General features: G+C 40.3%; 2 protein-coding genes across 10 annotated transcripts in view; both read right to left on the reverse strand.

Annotated features, from left to right (window-relative positions):
* The window catches only part of LDLRAD3 (low density lipoprotein receptor class A domain containing 3), an 852030-nt gene that overhangs the window by 363062 nt on the left and 462890 nt on the right, over positions 1-26078 (reverse strand). The window lies entirely within an intron of this gene.
* Positions 3443-26078, reverse strand: part of SLC1A2 (solute carrier family 1 member 2) — a 157017-nt gene continuing 134381 nt past the window's right edge. For 6 of the 7 annotated variants that reach the window (XM_007521822.3, XM_060176605.1, XM_060176602.1 and 3 more), the window contains 3 exons: positions 23012-23146; positions 16089-16320; positions 3443-12911 (listed from right to left, as the gene is read on the reverse strand). In XM_007521822.3, the coding sequence (XP_007521884.1) occupies positions 12840-12911; positions 16089-16320; positions 23012-23146 (439 nt within the window). In that variant the 3' untranslated portion in view covers positions 3443-12839. Of the gene's footprint in view, positions 13679-16088; positions 16321-23011; positions 23147-26078 lie in introns of all 7 variants that reach the window. The other variant, XM_060176604.1, reaches the window with a different exon arrangement.

The raw sequence follows: 26078 nt of genomic DNA on the forward strand, positions 1-26078 counted from the left end.
TGTGGTTATACTAGTGTGTCTTTGTCCGTTTTTCCTGAGCCTGAAGTCTGATATTCAGGTGGGTCCTAATTATTGTCTAGAGAGGTGATGTCATGGCTGGCAGAAGGACCAGAAAGCTGAATCAGGGAAGAGAGTAGATGGAAAATTCCTTAATCTAATGGAGTCTATATACAGCAAACCTACAGCCAACATCATACTCAATGGTGAGAAACTGAAAGAATCCCCATTTAGATCAGGAACTAGACAGAGCTGCCCCCTATCACCAGTACTAATCAACATAGTATTGGAAGTTCTTGCCATAGCAATCAAACAAGAGAAAGGAATTAAAAGGGTATGTAGATTGAAAGAGAAGTCAAACTGTCATTGTTTGTAGATGATATTAGACATAGAAAAAACTAAAGAATCCAGCAGGAAGCTCCTGGAAATTATCAAGCAATATAGTAAGATGTCAGGTTACAAAAAAAAAAAAAAAAATCAGTGGTGTTCTCTTATGTAAATGCTAAGTCAGAAGAAATCTAAAAGTCAGTCCCATTCACAATAGCAGCAAAAATAATAAATGCCTAGGAATAAACCCAACAAAAGAAGTTAAGAACTTGTATACTGAAAACTATGAGTCACTATTCAAGGAAACAAAAAAGACCGAAGGTAGTGGAAAGATATTCCCCGTTCATGGATTGGAAAAAGTAACATCATCCAAATGAATATTCTACCCAGAGACATATACAAATTTAATCCAATCCCCATCCAGGTCCTACCATTTTTCTTAAGAGTATAGAAAAAAAGCTAGAAATGTTTATCTAGAACCAGAAATGACCTAGAATTGCCAAATCAATCTTGAGAAAAATGAAATGACCTGGAGGCATCACACCTCCAGATCTCAAACTATATTATAGGGCCATTGTAATCAAAATTGCCTGCCACTGAAACAAAAATAGACATACTTACCAGTGGAATAAAATCCAGAGTCCAGAAATAAGTCCTCAGACATATGGAAATCTGACATATGGAAATTTGACAAGGGGGCCCAAACTATTAAATGGAGAAAGGAGAGTCTCTTCAACAAATGGTGTTGGGAAACTTGGGTTGAAATATGCATAATGAAACTGAACCACTACATTTCACCACAAACGAAAGTAAATTCCAAGTGGATCAAGAACTTGGATGTTAGACCAGATACTATAAACTTACATTTTTAATTCAATAATAAGTTTATGGGACTGTAACCCCATCACAAGTCAAAGAAGATCTATCCAAGAATGTTCATCACAATACTATTTGACATAGGAAACAACTGGACATGAAGCAACTGTCCATTGGCAGGAAAAAAAATTAAAATGTGGTATGCTGCAACCATATAGTACCATTAGTAGCAAAAATAAAGCACAGCTAATGACACAGATGAACAAAGAAATGTGGCTTTAAATAGAAAAGCATGTTCAAAAAGTGGACACGAAATGTGACATTCTTACAATGTAGAAAAATAATCACGTATTAAGCATGCATACACATGGGATAAAACCTTCATTTTTTTTTAAATTAAGGGAATGATAAACACAAAATTCCTAGTAGCAGTTTTCTCTTGGGAAGAAAGCAGAAAAAAAATGTGGTAAGGGTGAAGCACAAAGGCCTAGGCCTCGGGGAATTGTCACATTCTTTCTGGTTCTTACACTAGGAAATGGCTTGTGGGCTTCGTATCATGCTGCATTGTAATTTACATATAGGTTACATATCTTCCAAGGGATGTTAGAAGATTACTTAAAAAAAAATCACATTATATTTAGAGTTATAGGACCAGCTTGGTAGGTAACTCAAACCCCTATTTTATATATGCAGAGAACTTCTGTCTCATAACTTTTTTTTAATATTTATTTTATTTATTTATTCCCTTTTGCTGCCCTTGTTGTTTTATTGTAGTTATTATTGTTGTTGTCGTTGTTGGATAGGACAGAGAGAAATGGAGAGAGGAGGGGAAGACAGAGAGGAGGAGAGAAAGATAGACACCTGCAGACCTGCTTCACCGCCTGTGAAGCGACTCCCGTGCAGGTGGGGAGCCGGGGTTCGAACCGAGATCCTTATGCCGGTCCTTGTGCTTTGTGCCACCTGCGCTTAACCCGCTGCGCTACAGCCCGACTCCCTGTCTTATAACTTTTAATCTCAAATTCTTTCTTCCCTTTTCACCCCAGATTCTTCTCTCTCCATCTCTCTTTCCCCCTCCTTTTTCTTTTTGCAGTATGTACAAGTAGCCTTCCTGGTGGAATGAACTCTGTTGTTTACCATCTTTTATGAGTGATTGAAGGAATTTGTATGATCTAGTAAGTAAAAGCATTAGTCACTAATTATTCCCAGTTTCCTTCCTGGGCACCTCCTAAGTTTGCATTTTGCCCATTGAAATATGAGTAGTAGTGAGATATATAACCCTTGGGAGAAAACTTAAGGGCCAGACTACTGATTTACATAGTCAATTTTGATTATACAGCATTTTCCCCCCAAACACTAACTTTCGAATGTAGGATGTGGCAACACTAGACATCTATGATAGGTTTCTTAGAAGATACTCATTTGGACACTGGAACACTTTTAAACATTTTATTTATTACATATATATATATATATATATATATATGGAGAGAGAGAGAGAAAGAAACTGAAATGGATGGGGGAGATAGAGAGGGAGAGAGCCATTTGCGGAACTGCTTAACCTCTCATGAAACTTACCCCCTGCAGGTGGGGACAGGGGGCTTGAGCCTGGGCTTTTGCACATTGTAATATGTATACTCAACTGGGTGTACTACACTGCCCAGCTCTGACATTGGAACTTCTAAAATATAGCATCAAGACTTCATACCTTTGTGAAGCCAATGCTCCAAGCCATTTTAAAAAAATTCTTTATTCAAGGAGGAGAGGGAGAGAGAGAGAGAGAGAGACACTACTACACTGCTCTACCATCTGTGGAGCTCCCCTGGTGTCAGCCAGTGTTCCCATGTGGTGTCAGGGCTCCCTGACATATTCCCCCCACCTCCCCACTCCAATACAGAAAATAATATGTTCTACCAGGTGGACTATCTTCTTCCAATAGACGTTGTCATTAAAAGAAATTATTATTATTATGCTTACTTATTTATTGGATAGAGACAGCCAGAAATTGAGAGGAAGGGGGAGACAGACAGACAGACAGACAGACATACAGAGAGAGAGAGAGAAAGAGAAAGAGGGACTTCTAGCACCGCTTCACCACTCGTGAAGCTTTCCTCCTGCAGGAGGGGACTGAGGGCTTGAACACAGGTCCTTGCACATTTGTAACATATGTCCTCAACCAGGTGTGCCACCACCCAGCCCCAACTCTGTCATTTTTTAATCCACAAAGTTCTCCAGAAGGAACACTGGAGGCTGTAAGCAGCCAACACTAGTAAACTGGAAACTGAACGTGAGGCAACAACCAAAAGAAGTTGGAATCCACATTTATTGATGAGAAATATATACACAAAAGTTAAAACACTTAGTGAAATATTGTATTCACAGATTATTCCCAGTATATAAAGAATGTCCAGTTATTTTACACATAAAATGTTACAGTAATCAGTCCACATCTTAAGAAGGCCTAGAAAGCTAAAGGTAAAAACAAAAGACCTCAATTATCCAAAATGTGCTTTGTCAACAGGGCATTTCCTAGCATCGTATAAGAAATGACCCCAAAATTATATTGAAGTTTTTCTACTTTGCATTCATTAGCCTTTAAACACTATGTGCTACAGATGTCCTACGATACATGACATTAAACAAAGTGGGGTTATGAAAAGTGAGGTAAAAAATTAAACATAGCTTTCATTCTGAACATACAAATATCTTCAAAGAGAATCTTGCATACAGACTGGTTTTCTTTCTGGAAGGTTTCCATCTTGAATATGCCAGTAGCTGAAGACACCACATTTACAAGGAAAATGTATGGTTCACCATATGCATAACCTCACTTCAGTGTTGCAGAAGCCACTGCAAATTTTTTTTTTTTTAATGCCGTCAGGAAATCGCTTAGGTTTCACTCCTCTTATCAAGAGAGGGGCATTCTATCCCAACTGCACATGGCTATTCTCTGTCCTTGCAGAGGAGAAAGGAGCTAAAAGGAACTATGGACTTGACAGCATACCAACCAGTGAACATTAGAATGTGTGCTTTAGGAGGCAAGTTTACAATCACATTAGTCAATCTCATCTTGAGTCACTCAAAACATACACACAGACCCTTCTAGGTTAAGGTCATATTCCTCCACATCTGTGGGATCTGTGCTTTATCACTTGTCTTTCTCTCAACCCTATCCACTGACCATTCCTGTGCTCCTGGTGCTCTGTAATTCTATAGACAACTGTGTGGCTTACTATCGAAACTGTGCTTTTTTTTTTTTTTTTTTTAATAGGGTCTCACCTGCATAATGAGCAGCCAGTGAATCTCTTTCCTATACCCTGACTCAAGAAATGAAGGAGCACAGAGTTCTCAAAAAAGTTTAAGTCTTGAGTGTCATTATCAGTATTTGGCAACTATAGAGGCAGACCTTTACATGATGCTTATCTGCACAAAGGACTATCCTTTGGCTCTCTGGTAGCTGTGGATGGGTAAAGGTCTTCATTCTACACCTACCCACACCCAGACCATCAAAAGTTCCACTGTTATACCTGCCATCAGATCACCTTTCACTTAAGACTCATGACTCACACCTCACCATCTCCTGCTCTAAACTGCATATTTACAAAGGTGCCAAGTGCACACAGACTTTCATTCATCAACACAAAGGATAAGCTCTTCACTGATACACATTTCAAAATCACATCAAGAACGAGGAGAAAAGATTCACTGCTCAGCATCTAAGAAGGAAAGAAGGGACTTTCAAAACACCAGTAAACAAGTCTACCGTGTTTAGATGAACTGTCAGAAATTAAAACATTGAAATTAAGTTACAAAACATCTATACACCATTTCACTGAAATTACACATTAATACCTACATTATAGCTACACAAAGTGCATAGGCACTGTTCTTCATGCGTGAACCAAGTGTTACAGTGCACACATAAGAACTTCATGCTTTGACGGCTATCTGTACTTGAAAACCAGATACATAATTGCAAGTTGAGAACACATCTAATCTGTGTGCTTAGTGAGAAGCAGGTGCAAATACATACCAGTACACTTTTCTGTGTAGATGACTATTTTATTAAACATGACAGAAACTGTTAGCTCTACAACCATTTAAGACAGAATGTTGAGTGGGAGCAAGACCCCCTTGTCTTTGTAGAGGCTACTGATGTGTCTTTTGGGGGAAATTATATAGGTCATTATTCACCCGAGGACAGAATCTACCTAGGCTGCTTCTAAGTAATTTCAGCGTGAGTCTAAGCTGCCATCTGAAGCCCCTGTGTTAAGAATATTGCTTCTGAGTGGTACAGTTTTCTTGTCTTACAACTACGTGCTCCATTCATAGACCAATGTGACATTTACTCCCAGTGTGCTTGGCAAGAATGAACTGCAACAAATCCATCCTCATTGCTTCCAAGTACTCACCCTCAGTCTCCACTATTCAGTGTTTTCCTAAGCCAGTTTCACATGAATTATTAGGAAGGCATGGGAGATAGCGATCTAGAAATGATCCCACTATCGTCAACTTGTTTTTCATCTTAGGGGTAAAGCAAAATTAGAATTCTTCACTGGAAAACAATGCCTGGTGTCAAAAAGAAAGAATTAGTACCATTCCTTGACTAGTTGTTAAAGTGTTTATCCTAAACAGCTAAAAGATTTAAGGAATTCCTTGTACTTTTTAGTCATTTTGTTCACCGCATCATGAAGGACTGGGTTCTTTTTCAAATGTGGCTATATGCTCAGGAAAGAACTAAGAACTCTCAGTTTCTATAGAAACTTCTCATTCTCCAATTAGTTGTAATTCTACATATGTGGTTAAATAGAAAATACTGTAAGAAAATATCTTGTCTGCAAAATTACGATACTAAATAGATCAATTCAGTCTATACTGTTTTTTATTTTGATTTATGAAGAGTAGATACAAACCTATAATGTTATTAAAGGCTAAATTAATATTAAACATATAATATCCAGGAGTATAAATACATATCTTGTGTTCTTCATAAATAATAGCAAAAAAAAAAAAAAGCCCAGGGATTTGTTTTTTTTTTTTAAAAAATGTCATATTGGGTTGGAGGAATTTGTGAGTTTGGGGTGCAATACTGATCAGAGGACAATATATCATCCCCGGTAACCTAGATATTTTACCAAAAGGTCAAAAATATCTGCTGGCATCAAGAGAAAATTAGATTCACAGTTTGCCAGCTCTCTCCTCCAGCTGTAGAAAACAAATAGAAAAACAATATACAAAAATCCTCACAAAATTAGTTTTTTTAAATATATATATACAAATCTCTATAGTGACCAGATGATCTGATCTGTGTTGTGCAACATGGGGATGCAATGCTAGGTTCCCCGGGGAGTGCAGGGAAGACAGGAGAGCTGGCAATGTATAAAGTCAGGACGCCATAAAACAGGAGCCCAGGAAGGAAAGGGACTCTCAGCTATATGAGTTTACATCTCAGGGAATTTGCTCCATGGGGAAGAGGCTTCAGAGTGGCACTAGAACAACCATGCGGGCCAGTGTGTGTGCAGTTCTTTCCTGCCAGTTGGCTGTTTCCAGGCAGGCTGGGTGACTGCCAGGAGAAGATGTCCCAGAAGGAGCAAGCAAGGCTCTGGCTGCATCATCCCTGTCTCCAGGGGGGATATTGACAAGGGTAACAGTCAGTCAGGGACTGGGGGTGTCTCCAGGGCAGCTGGGGCCCTATTGCTACGTCAGTTCTGGGCCAAGTGCTGACTCAGCAGAGCAGTGGGGGCTGTTCAGTACCAAGTTTTGTTCTTAGCACACGTAAACTCTACCGATCTAAACCTTATCTATCTAAGCCTTACAATCTGCGATCATTTTTAAAACATCTAAATTTTGTCTGGAGGTAGGAAGGTAAAGCAAGCCTGGCCGTAAAAACAAACCTGTTAGTAACTGTTCTGGATTATTTAGTGTGAATGAATGACAACGTGGGGACTTATCTTATTTTTTTCTATAGGTTAGTGAAGAAAACAATTTTTCCTGCTACTCTTTCGGGGGGGGGAAGTCCAGAAGTTAACCCAACCATTTTATTTCTAGCTTCACATCTCATTGCTGCAGAGCTGAAGTCTTATAATAGCAACGGTACTTATAGAACAGCAATGAACAACCTATTCTGTATTTCGACAAAGACTAAGGAGGCAATCAGTGGCCAATTGTAGCACTTCCTGAAACATCAAGTGACTGTTTAAAGGCCATGGGTGATGACATATACCTGGCAGACAGCTCAGGTGTTTTGTCCACCCCAGGCCTTAAAGAAGACAGTGACAGTCAGCACTACTTCATTCTCCTAAGAAAATGCTATTCTAGCCCTGTGATGAGATGTGATGCCCCAAACAATACAGACACCCAAGAGAGAACTCTGAAGATGAATTCCATTAAACAGTCCTACTCATCCCCTGGAGAAAAGACTTGGCTGAGGCCCACCCCATCCATGGGTATATGTGACTACACATGAGTAGAGAGGGAAGGTATTTACAGGCAGTTGCTATTATTGTGTAAGTCTTGCACCAAATTTCATAAGTGTGTTCAAGTGTATTTGCCAATGGCTCCCAACTTCCCTTATTGTTCTGGCAATTAGGACTGGAGCAAACTGTGGTATTTGGAGTGGGCTCCGTTGCCACAACAGGAGTGATGCAAGAGCCTGAGTGAGGGTGCAGAGTCATTCCGTCCTCTCACAGTGATTCTGGAATCATTTGTGCCCAGAGCTGAACTGCTATTTCCACCCAGACAGTGAGTTTAGGCAAAGAGCAGTTTTCTATAAGGATATCTATTTGTGGTCCCAAACATCAAATTGTGAACTCACAGGGCCATCTTTCCAAGCCTGTTTTAATGCATCAAATGAAGAGAGGCTTCAATATAATTTCTATCAAATGAGGAAAAGAAAAATCCCAATTGAGAACTCCCTATTGGGGGTCCCTCCAGTTAAAATATAACCAAGCTAGTATTTCATATTAGTAAAACCTCTTGTGAAAGAAAAATAGTAATAATAAAATTAGGGCAGGGAAAGGGCTGATCATTAAATCTAACCCTTTGACTTGACATATGGAAAGAAATGAAGCCAAAGTTTAAAGTGATTTGGTAAGTCATACAATTGAAAATTGGCAGGGTTTAAGTCAAATGTGTGCTCCTCTCAAGTGCATTATTTTATCATCATCTCTTTGTCGTTCCCTAAAGTGTGTTCCCTGTGTTATGTTATGAAATTAAATACTATTCAATTAAGATTCCCTGTCATCTATTCTAAAACCAACCTGTACTAACGTGCATGGTTGTTTACTAAACTGTCTCTTAAGCAGCAGCAATCACAAGTGGAATAAGAAAGGAGGAGAAAAAGGAAAAACTGGGTGTTTCTTTAAAGAAACTCCTAAGCAACTATGGCTTTGAAAGCACTCCTCCCACGGAGAACAACCTGCCTGCAGTGTACCCTGCCTGGCTTGGCACTCTGGTCATCTTATAGTTTTTAGCCAGAAACTGCCAAAGATACAGTGACTACTAATCTTTTCTGAAATTGGATTAAAAAAAAAAAAATCACTCCCCAAAAGCCTTCAGGCTTTTTTCTTCAACTTAATCTCCTTAGGCAACCAGACCCTGATATTCTTCTTCAAGGAGCAAGCGTTACAATAGTTGAAGAATTCCACTTGGCCCCTTTTTATCTTGGCTTGGAACAAGTCATCTGGAGTTCAAGCATAGCAAAACCCAGCAGCCCAGACAATTGCACGGTTCTCAGAACTGAAGAACAGCTAAGTGGGAAAAGCCACCTCTGCTGGGTGTAACTGCCAAGGACTTTTAGTCATCAAGCCAGTCAAGAGCTGCTGAGGTTGTCTTATCAAGAGTCTGGATGGTGGAGAATTCTCTCGCAGCAAGTACGTACCTATATGGATGTATTGCTATAGTTCCAGGAAGAACAAAGGCCAGACAGAGGCTTTGATTCTAACAGAAGTGAAATATGTAATATAACTTTTGCTATTGAAAACAAAGGGAAATGTAGTCTTCGACACAAAAACAAAAACACAGCAGGACTGGATTTTCTATTGTTAATCCAGCTCCAAAAGGGCATCTGGACAAGAAAGATGAGCAACTAGAAATGACTTCATACACTTTAATCAACAGGTTATTGGGATTCCTAGCACTACCTACTGGGAGTTTATCTCCCCGAGCTGAACTTCTCCTAAGCTTTTCTCATCTTCTATCAGTGTAAATGTAAGAGCAAAGCGTTTTGACATCCTTTCCTTTTTCATGAACATCCAGACTAATGGGTAGCTAGAAAAGGGAAGTAAATATTTCATCTTTTCTGGGACAAGTTAACTTCAGCAGGCAATAAGACTATAGGTTATGTTTTCATACCTACCAGAAAGTAAAGAATTGTATCTGACAGCTACTTGGGTGAGGATACTAGAGGTCTCATATTCGGTGTCCATGTGATCAGAATGATTCCCTTGATAATTCTCTGATGGGGAGGCACAGTCTCAAAGAGTCAAGGTAAAGCATATCTTGGGAAATAAGTCTTTCTTTTCCTTGATTGGATTTGAGTCATTGACTTGTAATAGGCAATTAAATGATAATTCCACTTGGGTTCCCCAGTGTGTAAGGGGTGGTGGTGGGAGGGAAGTATTAACATCTACTTAGTCGGTCTTCTCTTGAAATTATTCTGATTCCTAAAATGGGTGAATGAGTCTATGGCAAAATTATACTGACGAAGCCATGACCTATGGACATTACAGGATTCAGGGGACATATCTGTATGTAAATATAACATTTACGCATCCTCAAATACTAATGGATTATTAGAAGAATTCACATCTGCGTTGGACCTGGTATATAAATCTAAACATATAACTTATAGTTTACAGACACCTTATTTAGGAAAAGGTGGTTAGAGGTATACTCTGTGTCTATTCTCTATATGGCACATTTTATGGGCAAGGCAAATCTCTCTCTCTCTCTCTCTCTCTCTAAATAGGACATAGTTATATGCCAGCTCTATAAACATTCTGATTTTCAGGCTAGACCTCACTTTGAGAATTTTTTTATCTAATATAGTTTATTGAATTCCCATATAAATGCAATTTGCTAAGTATGGTCTCATGAAACTTACTGCATACAGCCTCAAACCAGAAAAACCTACTTCGTTAAGCTGTGTAGTTTATTTTTTCTAAGCATACTGGCCCCTTATATACTTATAAGCTAACTAGGTAATTAAGAAGATGAAGACAAAGCAAACTGGGAAAACTTTTAGGCAGTCTTGGGAAGATAGTCCTAGGCCCATTCCTCCATGAAGAACATTAGCATGTACAAGTGCTAAGCTGCCTTTGCACAGCAAAAACCACAAGTTCCCAAGTGCCTTGCCTAGATCCATCTCATTATGATAAAATAAAGTAAAATAAAATAAAATCAATTATTGGGAGAATCATTAAATAATTGTGGGGGTTGGGCGGTAGCGCAGCGGGTTAAGTGCACATGGCATGAAGCACAAGGACCAGCGTAAGGACTCCGGTTCGAGCCCCTGGCTCCTCATCTAGAGGGGGGTTGCTTCACAAGTGGTGAAGCAGGTCTGCAGGTGTCTTTCTCCCCCTGTGTCTTTCCCTCCTCTCGGTTTCTCTCTGTCCTATCCAACAACGACATCAATGACAACAACAACAATAATAACAACAATGATAAACAAAGGCAACAAAAGGGAAAAAAATAGTCTCCAGGAGCAGTAGACTCGTGGTGCAGGCACCGAGTTCTAGCAATAACCCTGGAGGCAAAAACAAACAAAAAAATAATAATCCTTACTAGTTTGCCAGCTAAATCCAAAAGCGACCTGTCTCCATGACCCATGACATCTGTTGCAAAGGATGCATTTTCCACTATACAATTTAGAACTTCCTGTTAACTGTCCATTTGGTGAAAGTGAGGAACAATGATATTAAGGAGAAAAAAGCAAAAGGCCAGTTAATACTGCTCAGTAATGATCTCTATCCAAAAATAAGTTTATGAGACCAGAAACAAATGCTATTTCTTATGTTCCAAAGGTATCTGATTTGGAAAAAGAAAAGTCACAAAAAGTGTGCGATCGAGGGCAAGTGGCTCCCATCAACAACCTCTCCAAAAGAACTAGAACTGTAAGACCCACCAGCTAACAAACAGCTGGTCTTGGGGACCTACTCCACTCCAATTTGTGGACAAGGTTCTCTGTGCTCTGTAGACTTAAATGTGCTTTATTTCTCAATGATTCATGTTCAAGTCCTCAGAAAACTCCCAAATCCAGAAACTTAAAAAAAAAAAAAGAAAGAAAGAAAAGAAAAAAGAAATACTGTGGTTCTTCAATAGACATGATAGTAGAGATATTACAGTTTGGCTTACATAACCAATATTTTGGATCTGTTGGGTGTCTATTGTCTACAGGGTACTGTGCTAATCCCAAGTGAACTGTTTCTCCTCTCCACTTTCACAGCCTTGAAAAGCTGTCATCTGTGAAGCTTAGATTCACAGGTTATAATTATCTTTTGTTTCCACCTTGGGGTTCAAGGCTGATTTGACCTTACTATAGGAAGGTCAACTTCATAGGAATTTGCACATGTTTGTTTTCTAAAGAATGGGGCTCTGTTGCCAACTGTGTCCTGTAGCTGGTTTCATGTGCAAATAAAATGCTATCCATATATTTTCAATGGATTTAAAATCATGTTTTTATCAGGAGATGCTATTAAAGCCACAGCCAACAAAACTCTCATGTATGTTTGAGGAAGCTAAAACAACATAGATGATGCAAATGTGACTAAAATACTTTGGGGAGTTAAAATTAACTTATTGTTATGATGCCAAACAAGAATTTCATGGGTTAAATAAGGAGACAGTGAAGACATAATTCAATGCCCTGACTTTCATTATGCCAGACTGAATGCAAACCAAACAAATTGGGATCAAGTTGAAATGTACATTGACTGTGCTCCTTTGCTCTTGTCACAATATAGAGGCTACATGCAAATGAAGAGCAAAATATAAAGTATACTCTGAGACTTTTGTAACTTTTCCCACAGCCCAGGTAGAGAAGAGCAGACACTAAATGTGTTCCAGAGTCAGTTGCCTTTTTCAGAGCATAGCCCTCACTAGAACTTTTTCTTAAAACTTTTAAAAAGTATACAGAAGATAAGTTGTTGAAGACTGCCCCCCCCCAACCCCATGCAGTTACTTGTTTTAACTCAGTACACTGGCAAACTCTGCAAGGCATTGAAAGGGATTAGTTCTAGAGGCATCTCACAGAATCTCTTGTGTGTTACAAGGCAAGGCAAGGCAAGGGGAATGCTTGAAGGAATACACAGTGTCTGCTCATTATCCCAAGTCCCCAGAGTGTCCCTCACAGCTTTAATTGTGTCCCCTGGGCAAAGAGCACCCACAGTTCTGTATCTTGAGAGAAGAAGGGAAGCTGGCAAGAACACACCTTCAATTCAAACTGATTCCTCCAGCAGCATCCACTCAAACAGTAATACATGTGAGAAAACGAGATGGTTACGAAGCATTATTTGGCAAAGACACAGCACCGTGCCTATCACTGACTCACAACAGATCCTCTACGCCTCGGCTAACAGATTAAGTAAACATAGAAATATATGCATATATTTTTTTCCTTTTAAAAGAAAGCTTGTTTATAACCTCTTTTACCACAAGATATGCTGGGGGGGGGGTTATTCAAGAATTTGTTGAGAGTCATATCCTTATTTTTCACGTTTCCAAGGTTCTTCCTCAACACTGCAGTCAGCTGACTTTCCGTTGGCTGCCAGAGTTACCTGAAAGTAATTATCATCAGCATCCAGCTTGCAGGCCACCAGCCAGAAAACCACCCCCATGGGTTATGTGGAGCAGCACTGGGCCTGGATTATAACCATGACTCATAACTGAGTTTGGTCCCTACAAGTTTTTGAGCTGTTCTTGATTTTTGCCACTGATTTATAAATATATTTTTTAAAAATGCATATATTTGCTTTGGGGGGTTGTTGGGGAACTAGGCATACTTTGATTTTAGATTTGGGGAAGGGGTATTTCTAACTGCCTAGGGTTTCAATATACATATACAGTCCTTGAAATATTGTTACTCTGTGCTACTCCACACAACCACAGAGGAAATAATAATAATAATAATAATAAACTCCAGAACTAGGCCTCTAGTTGTACTCATGCATGTGAAAGGTTCAGTTGCAGTGAGACCAGGTGGATCTTATACATATTCAATTTTTAAATAAAAAACCGTATTGGTTTATTCTATCAAATAAACTGCCACACTTTAAACATCAAAGTCAAAAGAGACAGCTTAAAAGTTGACGATCAGTGACCTATTTGTCTAAATTATTGCAATGCAAACATTTACTAACCAGCTAAAATGATCAGACTGTCCACATCCTGCTTCCTCAGCTCTCAGAGAACAGAACCTTTACACAGAATGGGAGGTTTCCTCCTCCACTTCGAAGTCGTTTTTCCTAGCTTACCTTCCATCTGTCTGTCCTCAACGTCATGTGCAAACTTAAACCCACGACTGATACTCCACATAATGAAGAGACTGGATTTATGGAAGCATTAGGATATGGAGACATGACAAACGCAGCAATGTTTGTAATAAATCTGATTATCTTCCTACCCACATGGAAGCGAAACTCATGCATTAGAAACACACACAACAGGCTAAGAGTGGAAAACCAAGCTCCCTTCACAAACCAGGCAAAAGATAATAGACTGTTTCATACTTCCAACTTCCATCAGGCCCCCACTGTCTTAAGAAGACCATGCAACAAGCAATGACCCCCACCACATGCAGTTACTTTGATTAAAATGAAAACCTATACATGACTTGAAACTACTGTTACAAGACAAGAGTTTGGAAAGAGAGACTAAGGAGACATAATGCCTAAAGTAGTTAAAGTTATGACCAGAGCGTCAGCAAATTTATTCCCCCTTTAGATGAACTGTCAAAGTATGGCCAGAGATAAGGTATCTGCCTGGAGAATGCTGCCTATTCACTCTGCCCTGGAATTTGACTGGCTTCCAGGAATGAGTTGAATCTTATGTCATGGTGCGGTGACTTTGGAAAGTGTTTGTTTTATTTTTCTTTGAAATACTAGTGTCAGTGTTTCAATAGTTTCTGGGGAAGTTTTTTTTTTTTTTCCCTTAACATTTCCTTTCCTGACTGGACTAAAGGAATTTGGGACTTTAGTCTTCAGTGCATTCCATCCCTCTCTGCTCCAAGATGTGGGTAATAGTTTTCTATTAAATGATTAAAGGGGAGGGAACTGGTAGTAAGCACTGATGTTTCCCTTCATAGTTTTGAAAACAGTGAGACTGAGAATGGATCAGAAGGAAGTTCAAAAATTACTTGTTTTAATTTTTGGATAGAGAGAAATTCAGAAGGAAAGGGAACATAGAGAGAGAGAGTGACTCCTACAGCACTGCTTAACTACTTGTGAAGCTTCCCCCTCTCTTGTAGGTGGGGTACAGAAGCTTGAACTAGGGTCCCTGTGCACTGTAAGATGTGTGCTTTACTGGGTGCATCTGTAAGATGTGTGCTTTACTGGGTGCATTACTGCCTGGCCCCCAGAAAAGCATGAAGATAGCAGCTCAGGATGGAGCACAGGACTTGCAAGCATGAAGTCCTGGGTCTGATCTCCAGCATAACATATGCCAGAGTAATGCTCCGGTTCTTTCTCTCATCTACATAATTTGTTAAAGCAGGACAATAGTTTGGAAAATGTGCACATCTCCACAGCCTTAGCTGCCTTCTTCACACAGCAGTGACAACTCAGTTAACTGGTCAAGAAAAAAAGGAGTCAGTTTGCCTCACTTAGCTAAGGCTGAAGACCAACTCACTGAGTTACACCCAATCACTTCTCTAAAAAATGCAAAGAGCCAAAACAGTTAGTGAACCACTATGGCCACTTCATTATTTCCATGACCTGCTCAGTATGACAACTTGACATAAATGATCATTCATTGAGTTCAGAGCTGGCTGGTTGAGCAGTCAATTATATCAAGGTTGAGTGACTAACTCTTAGAGTTGTTCAATGAAAAGAGTTGTCGGCAAACAACAGGTAGGATCAAGGTGGTAAAAGTATATAATCAACAAATACTTATAAGATGCCTACTGAATGCCAAGCATAAATTTAGGTACCACAACCCCTGCAACTGACTCTGTTCATCTGACAGGGTTTCTTCAAGTTTGCTTCACTCTGGTCATGACACTCTGTCTTTGACAATGTCAAGTTAGTTGCAATGTAGATTAGACTGAGCCCTTAGAGCTTGAAGACTAGTACCCAACAGCTTGGAAAAGAGTCCAGAACATCCACACTTCAGGAAAGATGGTGCTGTCAGGCAGCACATAAGATAATGTGCTTCTTTTTGTTTGCTTTTTTTTTTTAAACATCTATGGATAATTTTCCTGAATGATAGTTATCCTCTCCTTGAAATGCTTTCTCCATTTATCAGAAGTTACCCTCTCTGTTAAAAACAACTGGAAGATTATATGGACAAATTATTCACCAACACACAATCTAAGGATGGAAAAAATCTTGTACCATGTAAATAAAATAAAATAAAAAATCTGGGTACTAGTTTTGGTCTTTTGCTTAGGGAACAGAATATCTGAAACCAGTGAAACATGAGAAAGCACAAATTCTTGGAAAAAATATTTAAGAAGTCTAATCACACTAGAGAAGTGGAGAAGCAGAGGAATCAGAACAAGTTGCTTGACACCACATGGGGGAATAAGCAACTGACTGTCTCATTGGCTCGTATACCTGTTGATTTCCTGCCATGTTAGATACAGAGTCAGATGATCTGGGACTCACACAAGGGTGGGATACATGGTTCTTTAGAAAAATAAATATGACAATAAGACATGCAGGGGGGTTGTGTTTGTTTTAAGAAAGGTGCATGCACTACTATATACAGGTCTCGATATCCATGAATGGGAAAGGTACCTTGCACTCATCTACTATGACAGAGTTGTGTGCAGCATAGACACATTGGTTTGAGTTGCTTTCCCTGTGGTTCTTCATATCATCATAAATGGACTGAGTCTTGGTCATTTCAATATCTTCATGCACTCGGTGCTGGGAGTCAATGCTATCCAGCTCAGCCTTAGACAGGTGATAGACAATCCCAGCCCCAAAAGAGTCACCCACGACATTGACTGACGTTCTCATCCTATCCCTGAGGACAAAGAACAGAAGGCATTTAGTGAAGAGGCAGTGGGAAGTGGTGGTTGAGAGGTCAAGGTCAGAGAGAACCTGGGGTTGAGTTCTGGCTCTAGTTTTTCTGACTGTCTGATCTTGGGCACCAATTGTTATAGACTTGGATATCCTTGTTTGGCAACTGAAGATACAAGTCACATTTCATTCAGATGCTTGTATGGAAATTAAGTCATATAATGAATACACAATTCTTAACAAAATGTAGAATAAGATGGGAATCACCCAGTAAATAATAGCAAAGGTAAAGGGAGTGGAAGAAAAGAAGAATGAGATAGAAATGATAGTTCTAGAGCTTTACATTAATTTACAGACTCCAGATATGCTTGGCTGTGCCCAGTAATTTGAACTTATCTGAAGACAGCAGATTATCTTTATTCATTTTATCTGTTAAATCTATAAGAAAAAGTAACTGCTGCAAATTCTCCTATAATAGAAAATTTCTCCTTTGTAGAGGACTATACTTTTTGCTGTCTCTCTATACCTTGGCCTCCACCAGCACACACATATATGTATTGTGTATGCCTGCAACCACAGTACAACATATACACACATAACTGTTATGTCTAGGTACAGGTACTTAGAAGGAACCCTGTCACAATTTTCTTCTGACTAAAATGTGTAGTTACTGTGTGTTTCAGAAAAAAAAAACTCTATTAATCTAAAGAAATTTAAATCTTCTAGAATTCCATTTGAACCAAGAAGTACTAAGAAAAACTTTCTTCTAACAGTGTTTGTTACAAACTAATCTGAAAGAATATGATAGCTGGTATGTCTTCCTCTGAAGGTCAGTACCAAGAAAGTTAAGATTAGTACCAAGGTTAGTACCAAGAAAGTTAAATTCTTAAAAAACAAAAATTTAGAGATTTATTTCACTTGCTAGGTCAGAGAGAAATTCGGAGAGGCAATGGAGGAAGAGAGAAAAAGAGAGATCCCTGCAGCACTGCTTTGCTGTGAATAAAGCTTCCCCTCCTGCAGGTGGGGATTGGAGGCTTGAACCCAGGTTTTTGAGCATGGTAATGTCTGTTCTCAACCAGATGCACCATGGCCTGGCCCTGAAAATTTAATTCTTTTTTTTTTCTTGCTAACATTTTTTTTTTTTTAGTGATTTAAGGATGGTTTACAAAATTATCAGATAATTTCCACACCATTTGGGTATTTTTATTTAGCAACCCACTTTGTAGGCCTTTTTTATAAAAAAAATTTCTTTATTGGGTAATTAATGGTTTACAGTTAACAGTAAAATAAAACACACTAGTTTGTACATGTGTAATAGTTCCCAATTTACCACATAACAATTCAAACCCTACTTGTCTTCCAGGACCTGAACCCTCCCTCCCATCCCAGAATCTTTTACTTTGGTGCAATACTTTGGTGTCATATCAAATTTTAAAAAAAATGGAAAGAGAAAAGTGACGAAAAAAAATGGTTTAGGTCAAAATGCTTATGCGACATTCTTATTCAGGGAATGTTACCTTCAATTCCAAACTGATATGGATAATAGAATTAGTTCTAGAAGGCTTGGTTGATTCTTTGGACAGAGGCCTAAAGCGAGTTCTACATGCTACAATCAAGTCTATTTCCCATTAAAGGATAAATACTATCAATGAAGCTGTTCTAGGAGGAGTCTGACCCAGCCTTGTGGCAGAGTGTTGTTGGCAAGTTCTGGGCTGACTTGTTTTTAAGTAGGAAGAGACTGTCTCCTGGGAAATCAAGCTCAGAGTCAAATGTCCAGTCTCAGGGGCACCTCTTCATCTAAGCATGCCCTCCCCCTGCTTTCTATGGGAAGCTGTCTCAGGCTGACAGTCAATATTTGAGAAAAGACTGGGCCTTGAGGCCATCCACAAAATTAGACACTTCAATCAGAGATTGATAAGCTGCCCCGTTTGAAGGTAAGAAGCAGTACATGATTTGAGTTCAGCAAAAGCATGTGCTCTGCTGGAAGCTTGAATGGGGTTAAAACACCGCCTTTGCTTCTTGTTAGACAGCACTGGCCATACTTTTAACATTTGTGAGCCTCGATGCAATGAAGATAATGAGAATGGCAGTACAGAGGGCTGTTGTGAAGATTACATAGCTAAGTACGTCACACAGCTCCAGGTATCAAGTAAGAACTCAGAACCATTGTTATGATGTGTATTTTTTTCCCCCTATGATCAGGGCCCTCACACATGTGAGAGCTCACTGTTCCTGGGACACTTATTTATGCAGATCACAGCCAGAATCCTCACAAGTCTAGAAATGCACCTTCCTTATGACCCAGTAATTCCCCTCTTAGGGATATATCCTAACGAGTTAAACACACCCATCCAAAAAGAGATGTGTACACCTGTGATGATAGCAGCTGCTCTGCCTTTCAACAGTGCTAAAGATTTATCTTGGGACCTTTGGTGCCTCATGCATAAAAATCCTTAAGCGATCAATCCTGCAATTCTGAATAGTAAGGAATTTGAGAACCAATGCAATGTTCTCCTGCTTACCAGAACCACCCCACCCCAACACACCTCCAGAAGGTGGAAGTACTTCAGCGAACCCTCAGTAGGATGAAGACTCTTTTTATTTATTGATTGACTGATTTATAAAATGGGAACACTAACAAAACCATAGGATAAGAGGGGTACAACTCCACTCCATTCCTACCACCAGAACTCCGTAACCCCTCCCCTCCCAATAGCTTCCCTACTCTTTAACCCTCTGGGGGTATGGACCCAGGGTCATTATGTGGCGCAGAAGGTGGAAGGTCTGGCTTCTGTAATTCTCTTTAAGGCCTTCCTTATAAGTGCCACTTCAACTACACATCTTGATGAGCAAATGTTTCCTCAGAAATCATGTCATTCGCAATCTCACATAAGTGGGCTGCAGTTATGGCTTCTTTTCCCCACCTTTGGCCAGACCCAGTCATTTATCACTTCTCTCTGCTTCTGGATCCCAGCTTTCACTCCATTCTCTTTTCTTCCAAAAGAAGAAGGGGCTGTCTGTGAGGTCTCTTACAAAGGTGTGCCAAGGATTCCTGACACAAAGGGCTTCCTGGACCCTGGGGAAGGTTCTGGCTTGACAGCCTTGCCCATCCAGTGTTCCAGGACTGGGACACTTTTCAGGACCTAGAATCTTGGTTTTCACAGTGACATTTACAAGCAGCTAAGCCTGTCCATTGTAAAACATCCAGGGCTTGGCGGGCAATAAAGAGACTGGCTGGTCTCCAGCTGTTGGCAAACACTATAGCACACTAAATGTCACTGAAGTCTTTGTTTAGTTTTCAAGTGGAAGAAAAAATTGCTAGAGTTATGAAGCCTTGCAAACCTTACCTAAAGAGGAAACCCCTTTTCTTTGTCTCTGCTTTTCCTCCATGGATTGCTTTACTAGGGATTTGCTAGCCCACCCAGGCACCCAGCTCAACTCAAGCTAGTTTCCAGAACCTCTCTTGCTGGGGAGAAAGAATGTAGTACCATTACTAATTCAAAGCAGATCTGACCTAGCTACAGACCTTGATGCACAGTTTCCCAGGATCCTCTACACTTCCTTTGTCTTCTCTTCTCAAAAGGAAGTCAGGCTACTTTGTATACAAACACCCATCTCCCAGCAGAATTTAGTCTGGTCTTAAATTAGAAGGACACTGAAGGGCACTGGGTCTAGACTGCCCTCAAGTTGATAAGTTAATGATCCCTTTGTATGTGGCATAGAAGCAGAAAGCCAGCAACTCGACCAAAGTCCCACAGTGAGAATGCTCAGAGCCAGGGCTTCCGCTTTCCTTGTTTCCTGATCTTCTGTTTTCCTGATCTCCCTCCCTCTGAGCACAGACAGCAGCATGAGGAGAGCTCACTCCATTTTCCAGCTGCAGACTGAGATCAAGTTTTCTCATATCAAGTTTCATCAGTGGTGTTGATCTCTCAGTGCAAGTGTGAGCCTGTGAGTACCCATAAGGGGTGATTTGGGAAGAAAGAACCATCCTAAGCCACTAATGAATTCATTGCCACTTAGATCAGGATAGGCAGGGTTTTAGAGGTCTCAGGAAATGACCCTTAGCCTGCAAGTTTAAGCAGACCACAGCTCACAATGGCTGAAAGTATGGGATAGAGGGCTTGAATTCTGAATGGCTGAGACCTTAATCAGACCCTATTTAGAATCTCCACTTTTTGTTTTGTTTTGTTTTGTTTTGTTTTGGTCCAGTGATGATAAAAATTTCTCTGCTTGGAATGTAGACTCAAAGGTGACCCCAATCCATCCATTTTCCCCAGTCTTTCCTACTTGGGACCTCTCTGCTCCTCTCTTTGCTGTGAAATCTACTTGGCACTATCTGGGAAGCTCTGTGGGGTGGGGTGAATGTCCCTGACTTGACCACACAAGTTCTCCTGTGCCTCAGGCAAGAGACCTGATCCTTTTCAGTTCCCTGTTTCCTTATCTGTGAAACACACCACAGGCTCTTTCGAGTTTAATCCTCAACACATGTAGTACTCAACACTGCAGTACCCACCAAACCACAGCGCTTCCTCACGGCTGGCAATGGCAATGCATTCCTTGCCCCCACACACCACTAAAGGCATTAGTGAAGGAGGCAGCCTCTACTAACAGTAACCTCTTATGGTGGAGATTGGATGCAGAATCTCAGAAACAAGTTCAAGAAAGTAGTTGCAGCAGACAAGGGATGCTGGAGGACAAAATGAGTCTGGGAGTCTCAAGGGGCAAAAAGGAAAAGAATTCTGTGGGGGAGAACCTAGGTGGGAGGTTAAAGTGTTTTGCAGAAAACTGAGAAATGTTACACATGTACCAACAACTGTATTCACTGATGACTATAAATCATTAATACCCCCAATATCCCTATTCTCACCTGTTCTGTTCCTACATTCTGGTTCCTGTTTATTAAACATTTTGACCTGCTTTATATCTTACCATCAAGCTGCAGGTGCTACTATGATTCTATCCTGACTTCCATGGGCAGATGACCTCACCAATGTGTCCCAAAGTCTCACCTATCCAGAGCCTTACCCCACTAGGGAAAGTTAGAAACAGGTTAGGGCTATGGAACAACCTACCAATATCTATGTCCAGTAGAGAAGAAATTATAGAAGTCAGAACTTCCATCTTTTGCACCCCAGAAAGAGTTTTGGTCTATACTCCCAGTATGGAATAAATGTTAGGGGAAGATGACTAGACAGCTCTGAACTCCAATTCCATCAGGATGCAGAGAGAGAAGAGGGGGAAAACAGGAAAGACACTTGGAAGTAGTATTATGTGTAGGTGTAACTTTGAAAGGGAGAGAACGCAGGACCATAGGGAAAAAAAGGATATATACACACACACACACACACACACACACACACACACACACACACACACACACTTACAGAAATAATAGTTTATAGACATCTGTGGCCTTGGGAGAACTACTGTAGTGTTCAATGGAGGGAATGGGGACACAGAACTCTAGTAATAAGAATGGTGTGGAATTATGTCCCTGTTCTCTCACAGTCAACAATCAGCTCTCTGTTACCTTCAATAGATTGAATATGGCCTTGATCCAGAATGTGGTGGCCTTCCAAACCAAGGAAACATAGAGAGCTAAGCCTCTTAAGTCATTTTCTTACCTTTTAGAACCTTGGTTTCCTCAACTATAACGTGGAAGTGATAAGCCCACACTTTGATAGTTATTGTGAGAGGTGCTCAGTGTAGAGCTGGCACCCAGTGAGCATCACATCCAGTAACTAACATTTCCACCACTTCCTGACATTTCTACTCTTTCCTTTCAGCCCAGACTTGGGTACTCTGTACTAATCTCTTGCTAAGCATGAGTTCTTTGTAATATACTCCATTGAAGGGCAATTTACATGCACTAGGAGGTACCCATTTTAAGCACATGGTCTGATAGAATTTGATGAGAGAAGATACCTGTGCACAAAAAACATCTCTGTCACTCCTAAAGACGTGCTAGTGCCTCCTTCCCAGCTAATCTTTACATCCCCCACTTGATCCCAGGCAACCACCAATCTCTTTCTAGTGCTAGAGATAATATTGTCTTTCCTAAAGATTCATATAAATGGCATCATACAGTGTATGATCCTCTCTCTGTGGTTTGATCAGTCAGCATATGTATTGATACATATTATATACAGCAATATTTGATTACTTATCACTAGTTTGCTTTTTTATTTTTATTTTTTAATTTGCACAAGGGTTATCATTAGGGTTCAGTGCCTGCAAAACAAATCCACTGCTTCTGACCATCATTTTTGTTTCCTTTTTTTCTTTCTGTCTTTCTGACAGAGACAGAGAGAAATTTAGAGGAAAGGGGGGGGGAGAGAGAGAGAGTGCTGCAGCACTGCTTCACTATTCGTGAAGCTTCCTCCTGTAGGTCAATTGCATATGGTAATCTGAGTCATTGCATATAATAATGTGTAAGCTCTTCTGTATGCAGCCCAAAGAACAACACGAGGCTTCTAACTCTGTATTACAGTCTACCTGATTCCTCTACTACATAATGAGACTTAAATATTCTTTTTCTTCTTTTCTTCTCAAGTAGGCACTCAGCAAATGTTAGGAGGGAGAAGGGAGAGAGGGAAGCAAGGAGTTAACATAGAGACTAAGATCTTGGCTACAGCCTTGCACTCTGTCTACCTGGGAGCCAGTACTCAAAAGCCTATCTGTTCACAGGCACTTACAGTAACCAATCCACAGCCACCAGCAAGCTGATGTCCTCTGTCGGCAGGCCCACGGCTGTCAGAATAAGCAGCATGGTGACCAATCCAGCACTGGGGATACTGGCAGCACCAACACTTGCCAGCGTAGCTGTAAGACTGTGAGAACAGACAAAGGCCAGTTCAGGAGAAGAGAAAGAAAACTCGGCAAAAGCCACTCCTAGTAGTTTTAAGCTCTAATTCTCCCAACAGTCATAAATTCCCTTCTCCCTCTCAAGGAATAGATAAAATTGTAGTATCAGGTCCTAGGAATAAGGGTCTATTTGGGTTCTGCTCAACTATAACAGAAACTTATTAATCTATTAGTTGGATCCTTCACCACACCATGATACCCAATTAGCCCATATATTACAGGGCTCAAATAAGGTAACCGTAGCTCTAAAGGTAGGGGAGGAAATATTAAAGAAGAAAAACAGATCACCCCTAATCCTCCCTTGGGAATGCCAATGCAGTCATTTCTGCTTATATCATTAGGTCTCTGTGAACACCAGACACTTTTTAACCAGCCTACGTGTCAAGAGTCTGAGCCAGAAGAGCAAATATTCAGACCCAACCTTGCAGAATAACTCCACAGATTCCAATGACATTAAGTCTCAGACACTGGGTCATTCCATGATGACCTGGAAAATACATTATTTTATGATAGGAAGCACCAAGAAATGATAATGAAATAGCAGAAGGCTTTCTTTCGGAAGCACCCCAGCATTTTCTTTCCAGGCGATATCAAGCACCCATTGTGAAGTGGCTTCTGGAAGAGGGTTGCTTTGTAGTTCAAGGATACTGTCTGAACACCAGAGTCTCTGTGATGCTGAAAGGGATGGTGACTTTACCCCTTCTTTCCCGAATGCTGTTTCTACAAACCATGCCCTCTAAATGGAAGGACATTTATGAAAAATAGAGAATTCCAACTTGTTTTTTGAAGATGCTGAAAAGAAAAGGAGGATTTTCTTTGCATAAACAATTTTAGGGTTTCCATATTGTTGCTCTTCCCGGATTTGGGCTTGTTTTGGCTGTGAAGACATTCCCCTCCCCCCATGTGGGTCTATGTGGTAGGGAAGTTTTATGGGGAGATATGCTCTCCCCCTGCCCACCAAATGTGGAGCTGGACTCAGGATTTAGAAAATTCCATTCTGGGGAGTCGGGTGGTAGTGCAGCGGGTTAAGCGTATGTGGTGCAAAGCACAAGGACTGGCCTAAGGATCCCGGTTCGAGCCCCTGGCTCCCCACCTGCAGGGGAGTTGCTTCACCGGTGGTGAAGCAGGTCTGCAGGTGTCTTATCTTTCTCTCCCCCTCCTCTCTCCATTTCTTTCTGTTCTATCCAACAATGCGACATCAACAACAACAATAATAACTACAACAATAAAAACAACAAGGGCAACAAAAGGGAATAAATAAACATTAAAAAAAGAAAGAAAATTCCATTCTGCATGGGTTCACCTGGCTCATGTGTGGTAGTAATATATAGTGGTTGTCAGTGAAGACTCTGGAATTGAAAGACCAGGGTTCATTCAGATGCCAACTTCACCACTTCATGAAACATATGACTGTGGGCAATATAATGAACCTCTTTGGTTCTTGATATATTCATCTGGAAAAAGGGATACAGTAATGGTCTCTTCCTCAGGAGATCATCAGAAGCTCATAAATAAAAATACTTAGAAGAAACCGGGTGCATTGTAATCTCCCAATCTACACAATGGAATACTACTCAGCTGTAAAAAATGGTGACTTCACCGTTTTCAGCCGATCTTGGATGAACCTTGAAAAAATCATGTTGAGTGAAATAAGTCAAAATTATTATTCTTATCTCTAGATTGTGGTTAAAAAAATCTGAATAGGGTAAGAGGCTGCTTTGCAATAAATCTTCCTTAGAGTCCTGAGCAGAAGGCAGTGGGAATTCTCAGCCTTTTCCCTGAGACGGGAGGACTGCAAGGCAAGGGGGGAATTCCCATGTTCCAACGATCTTGGCCTCACCATTTCATTTACAACGTCAGTTGCTTCTGTTATGAGTCATGCCTACACATCTGTTTGCACTATGTCCATGTTGTCTGGTTAGCTCTTGGTGGTGTGAAACTAAGTCCTATAAAGAGAATGCTTCCTAACAATCAGTTCCCCCTCTGTTCCTCTATCCTAGTAGTAGCTCCTTATAAAATGATCTCCCCTTCATTCCTTTCTTCCTGTTAGTCCCATCATTTCACTCCTCATGTTCACATCTCTAGGACTGGTTCTTGGATACTGCGCAAGGCACTATACACAGAAGAACCACCTAGTGACCCTATCAAGAACACAAGGTAGTGCCTACTCTCACTATGAAGAAATTGTGGGTTGTATGGGGAAAGCAAATTTAAGACACACAGTTTGAATATCATCTTCTGGAATTTGACGATTTGTCTATTGGATTCCAGTCATTTGGTCATTGGTTTATTCTCTCATCTCTAAGGTTCTCATCTAATGATGCAAACTTGAATGAAGTGCGGTTTCCAACAAGGTCAAAAATTCAGGGACCAATAGTTACGTATGCTTGCAAAAGGCTCCTTTAAGAAGCATGCGTGTGTGTGTGTGTGTGTGTGTGTGTGTGTGTGTGTGTGTGTTAATGTGGTACTAAGGACTGAACTCAAAGTCCTGGGCATGTATTTTACCACTGACCCACCTCACCAGCACAAATTTTATTATATATATATATATATATATATATAATTTTTTAGAAGACTTATTTATTTATTGGGTTGGGGAGACAGCATAAGGATATGCAAAAGACTTTTGTGCCCAAGGCTCTGAGGTCTCTGTTTCAACTTCCATCTCTCTCAAAAGCTGAGAAGTGCTCTGATCTTTCTCTCTGTATCTTCTTCTGCATCAGTCTTTCTCTCCGATTTAAAAATTTATTATTAAGTGGAGGTTTCTATAAAGAAAAATATATTTATTTGTTGAGGACAAAGACAAAGGAAAATTGAAATAAAAATGGGGAGAGAGGGAGAGAGACACCTAAAGCACTATTCCACTGCTCATGAATCTTCCTTGCTGCAGGTGGGGAG

Source organism: Erinaceus europaeus, chromosome 17 (assembly GCF_950295315.1).
Source record: "Erinaceus europaeus chromosome 17, mEriEur2.1, whole genome shotgun sequence".
NCBI classification, from domain to species: Eukaryota; Metazoa; Chordata; class Mammalia; order Eulipotyphla; family Erinaceidae; genus Erinaceus; species Erinaceus europaeus.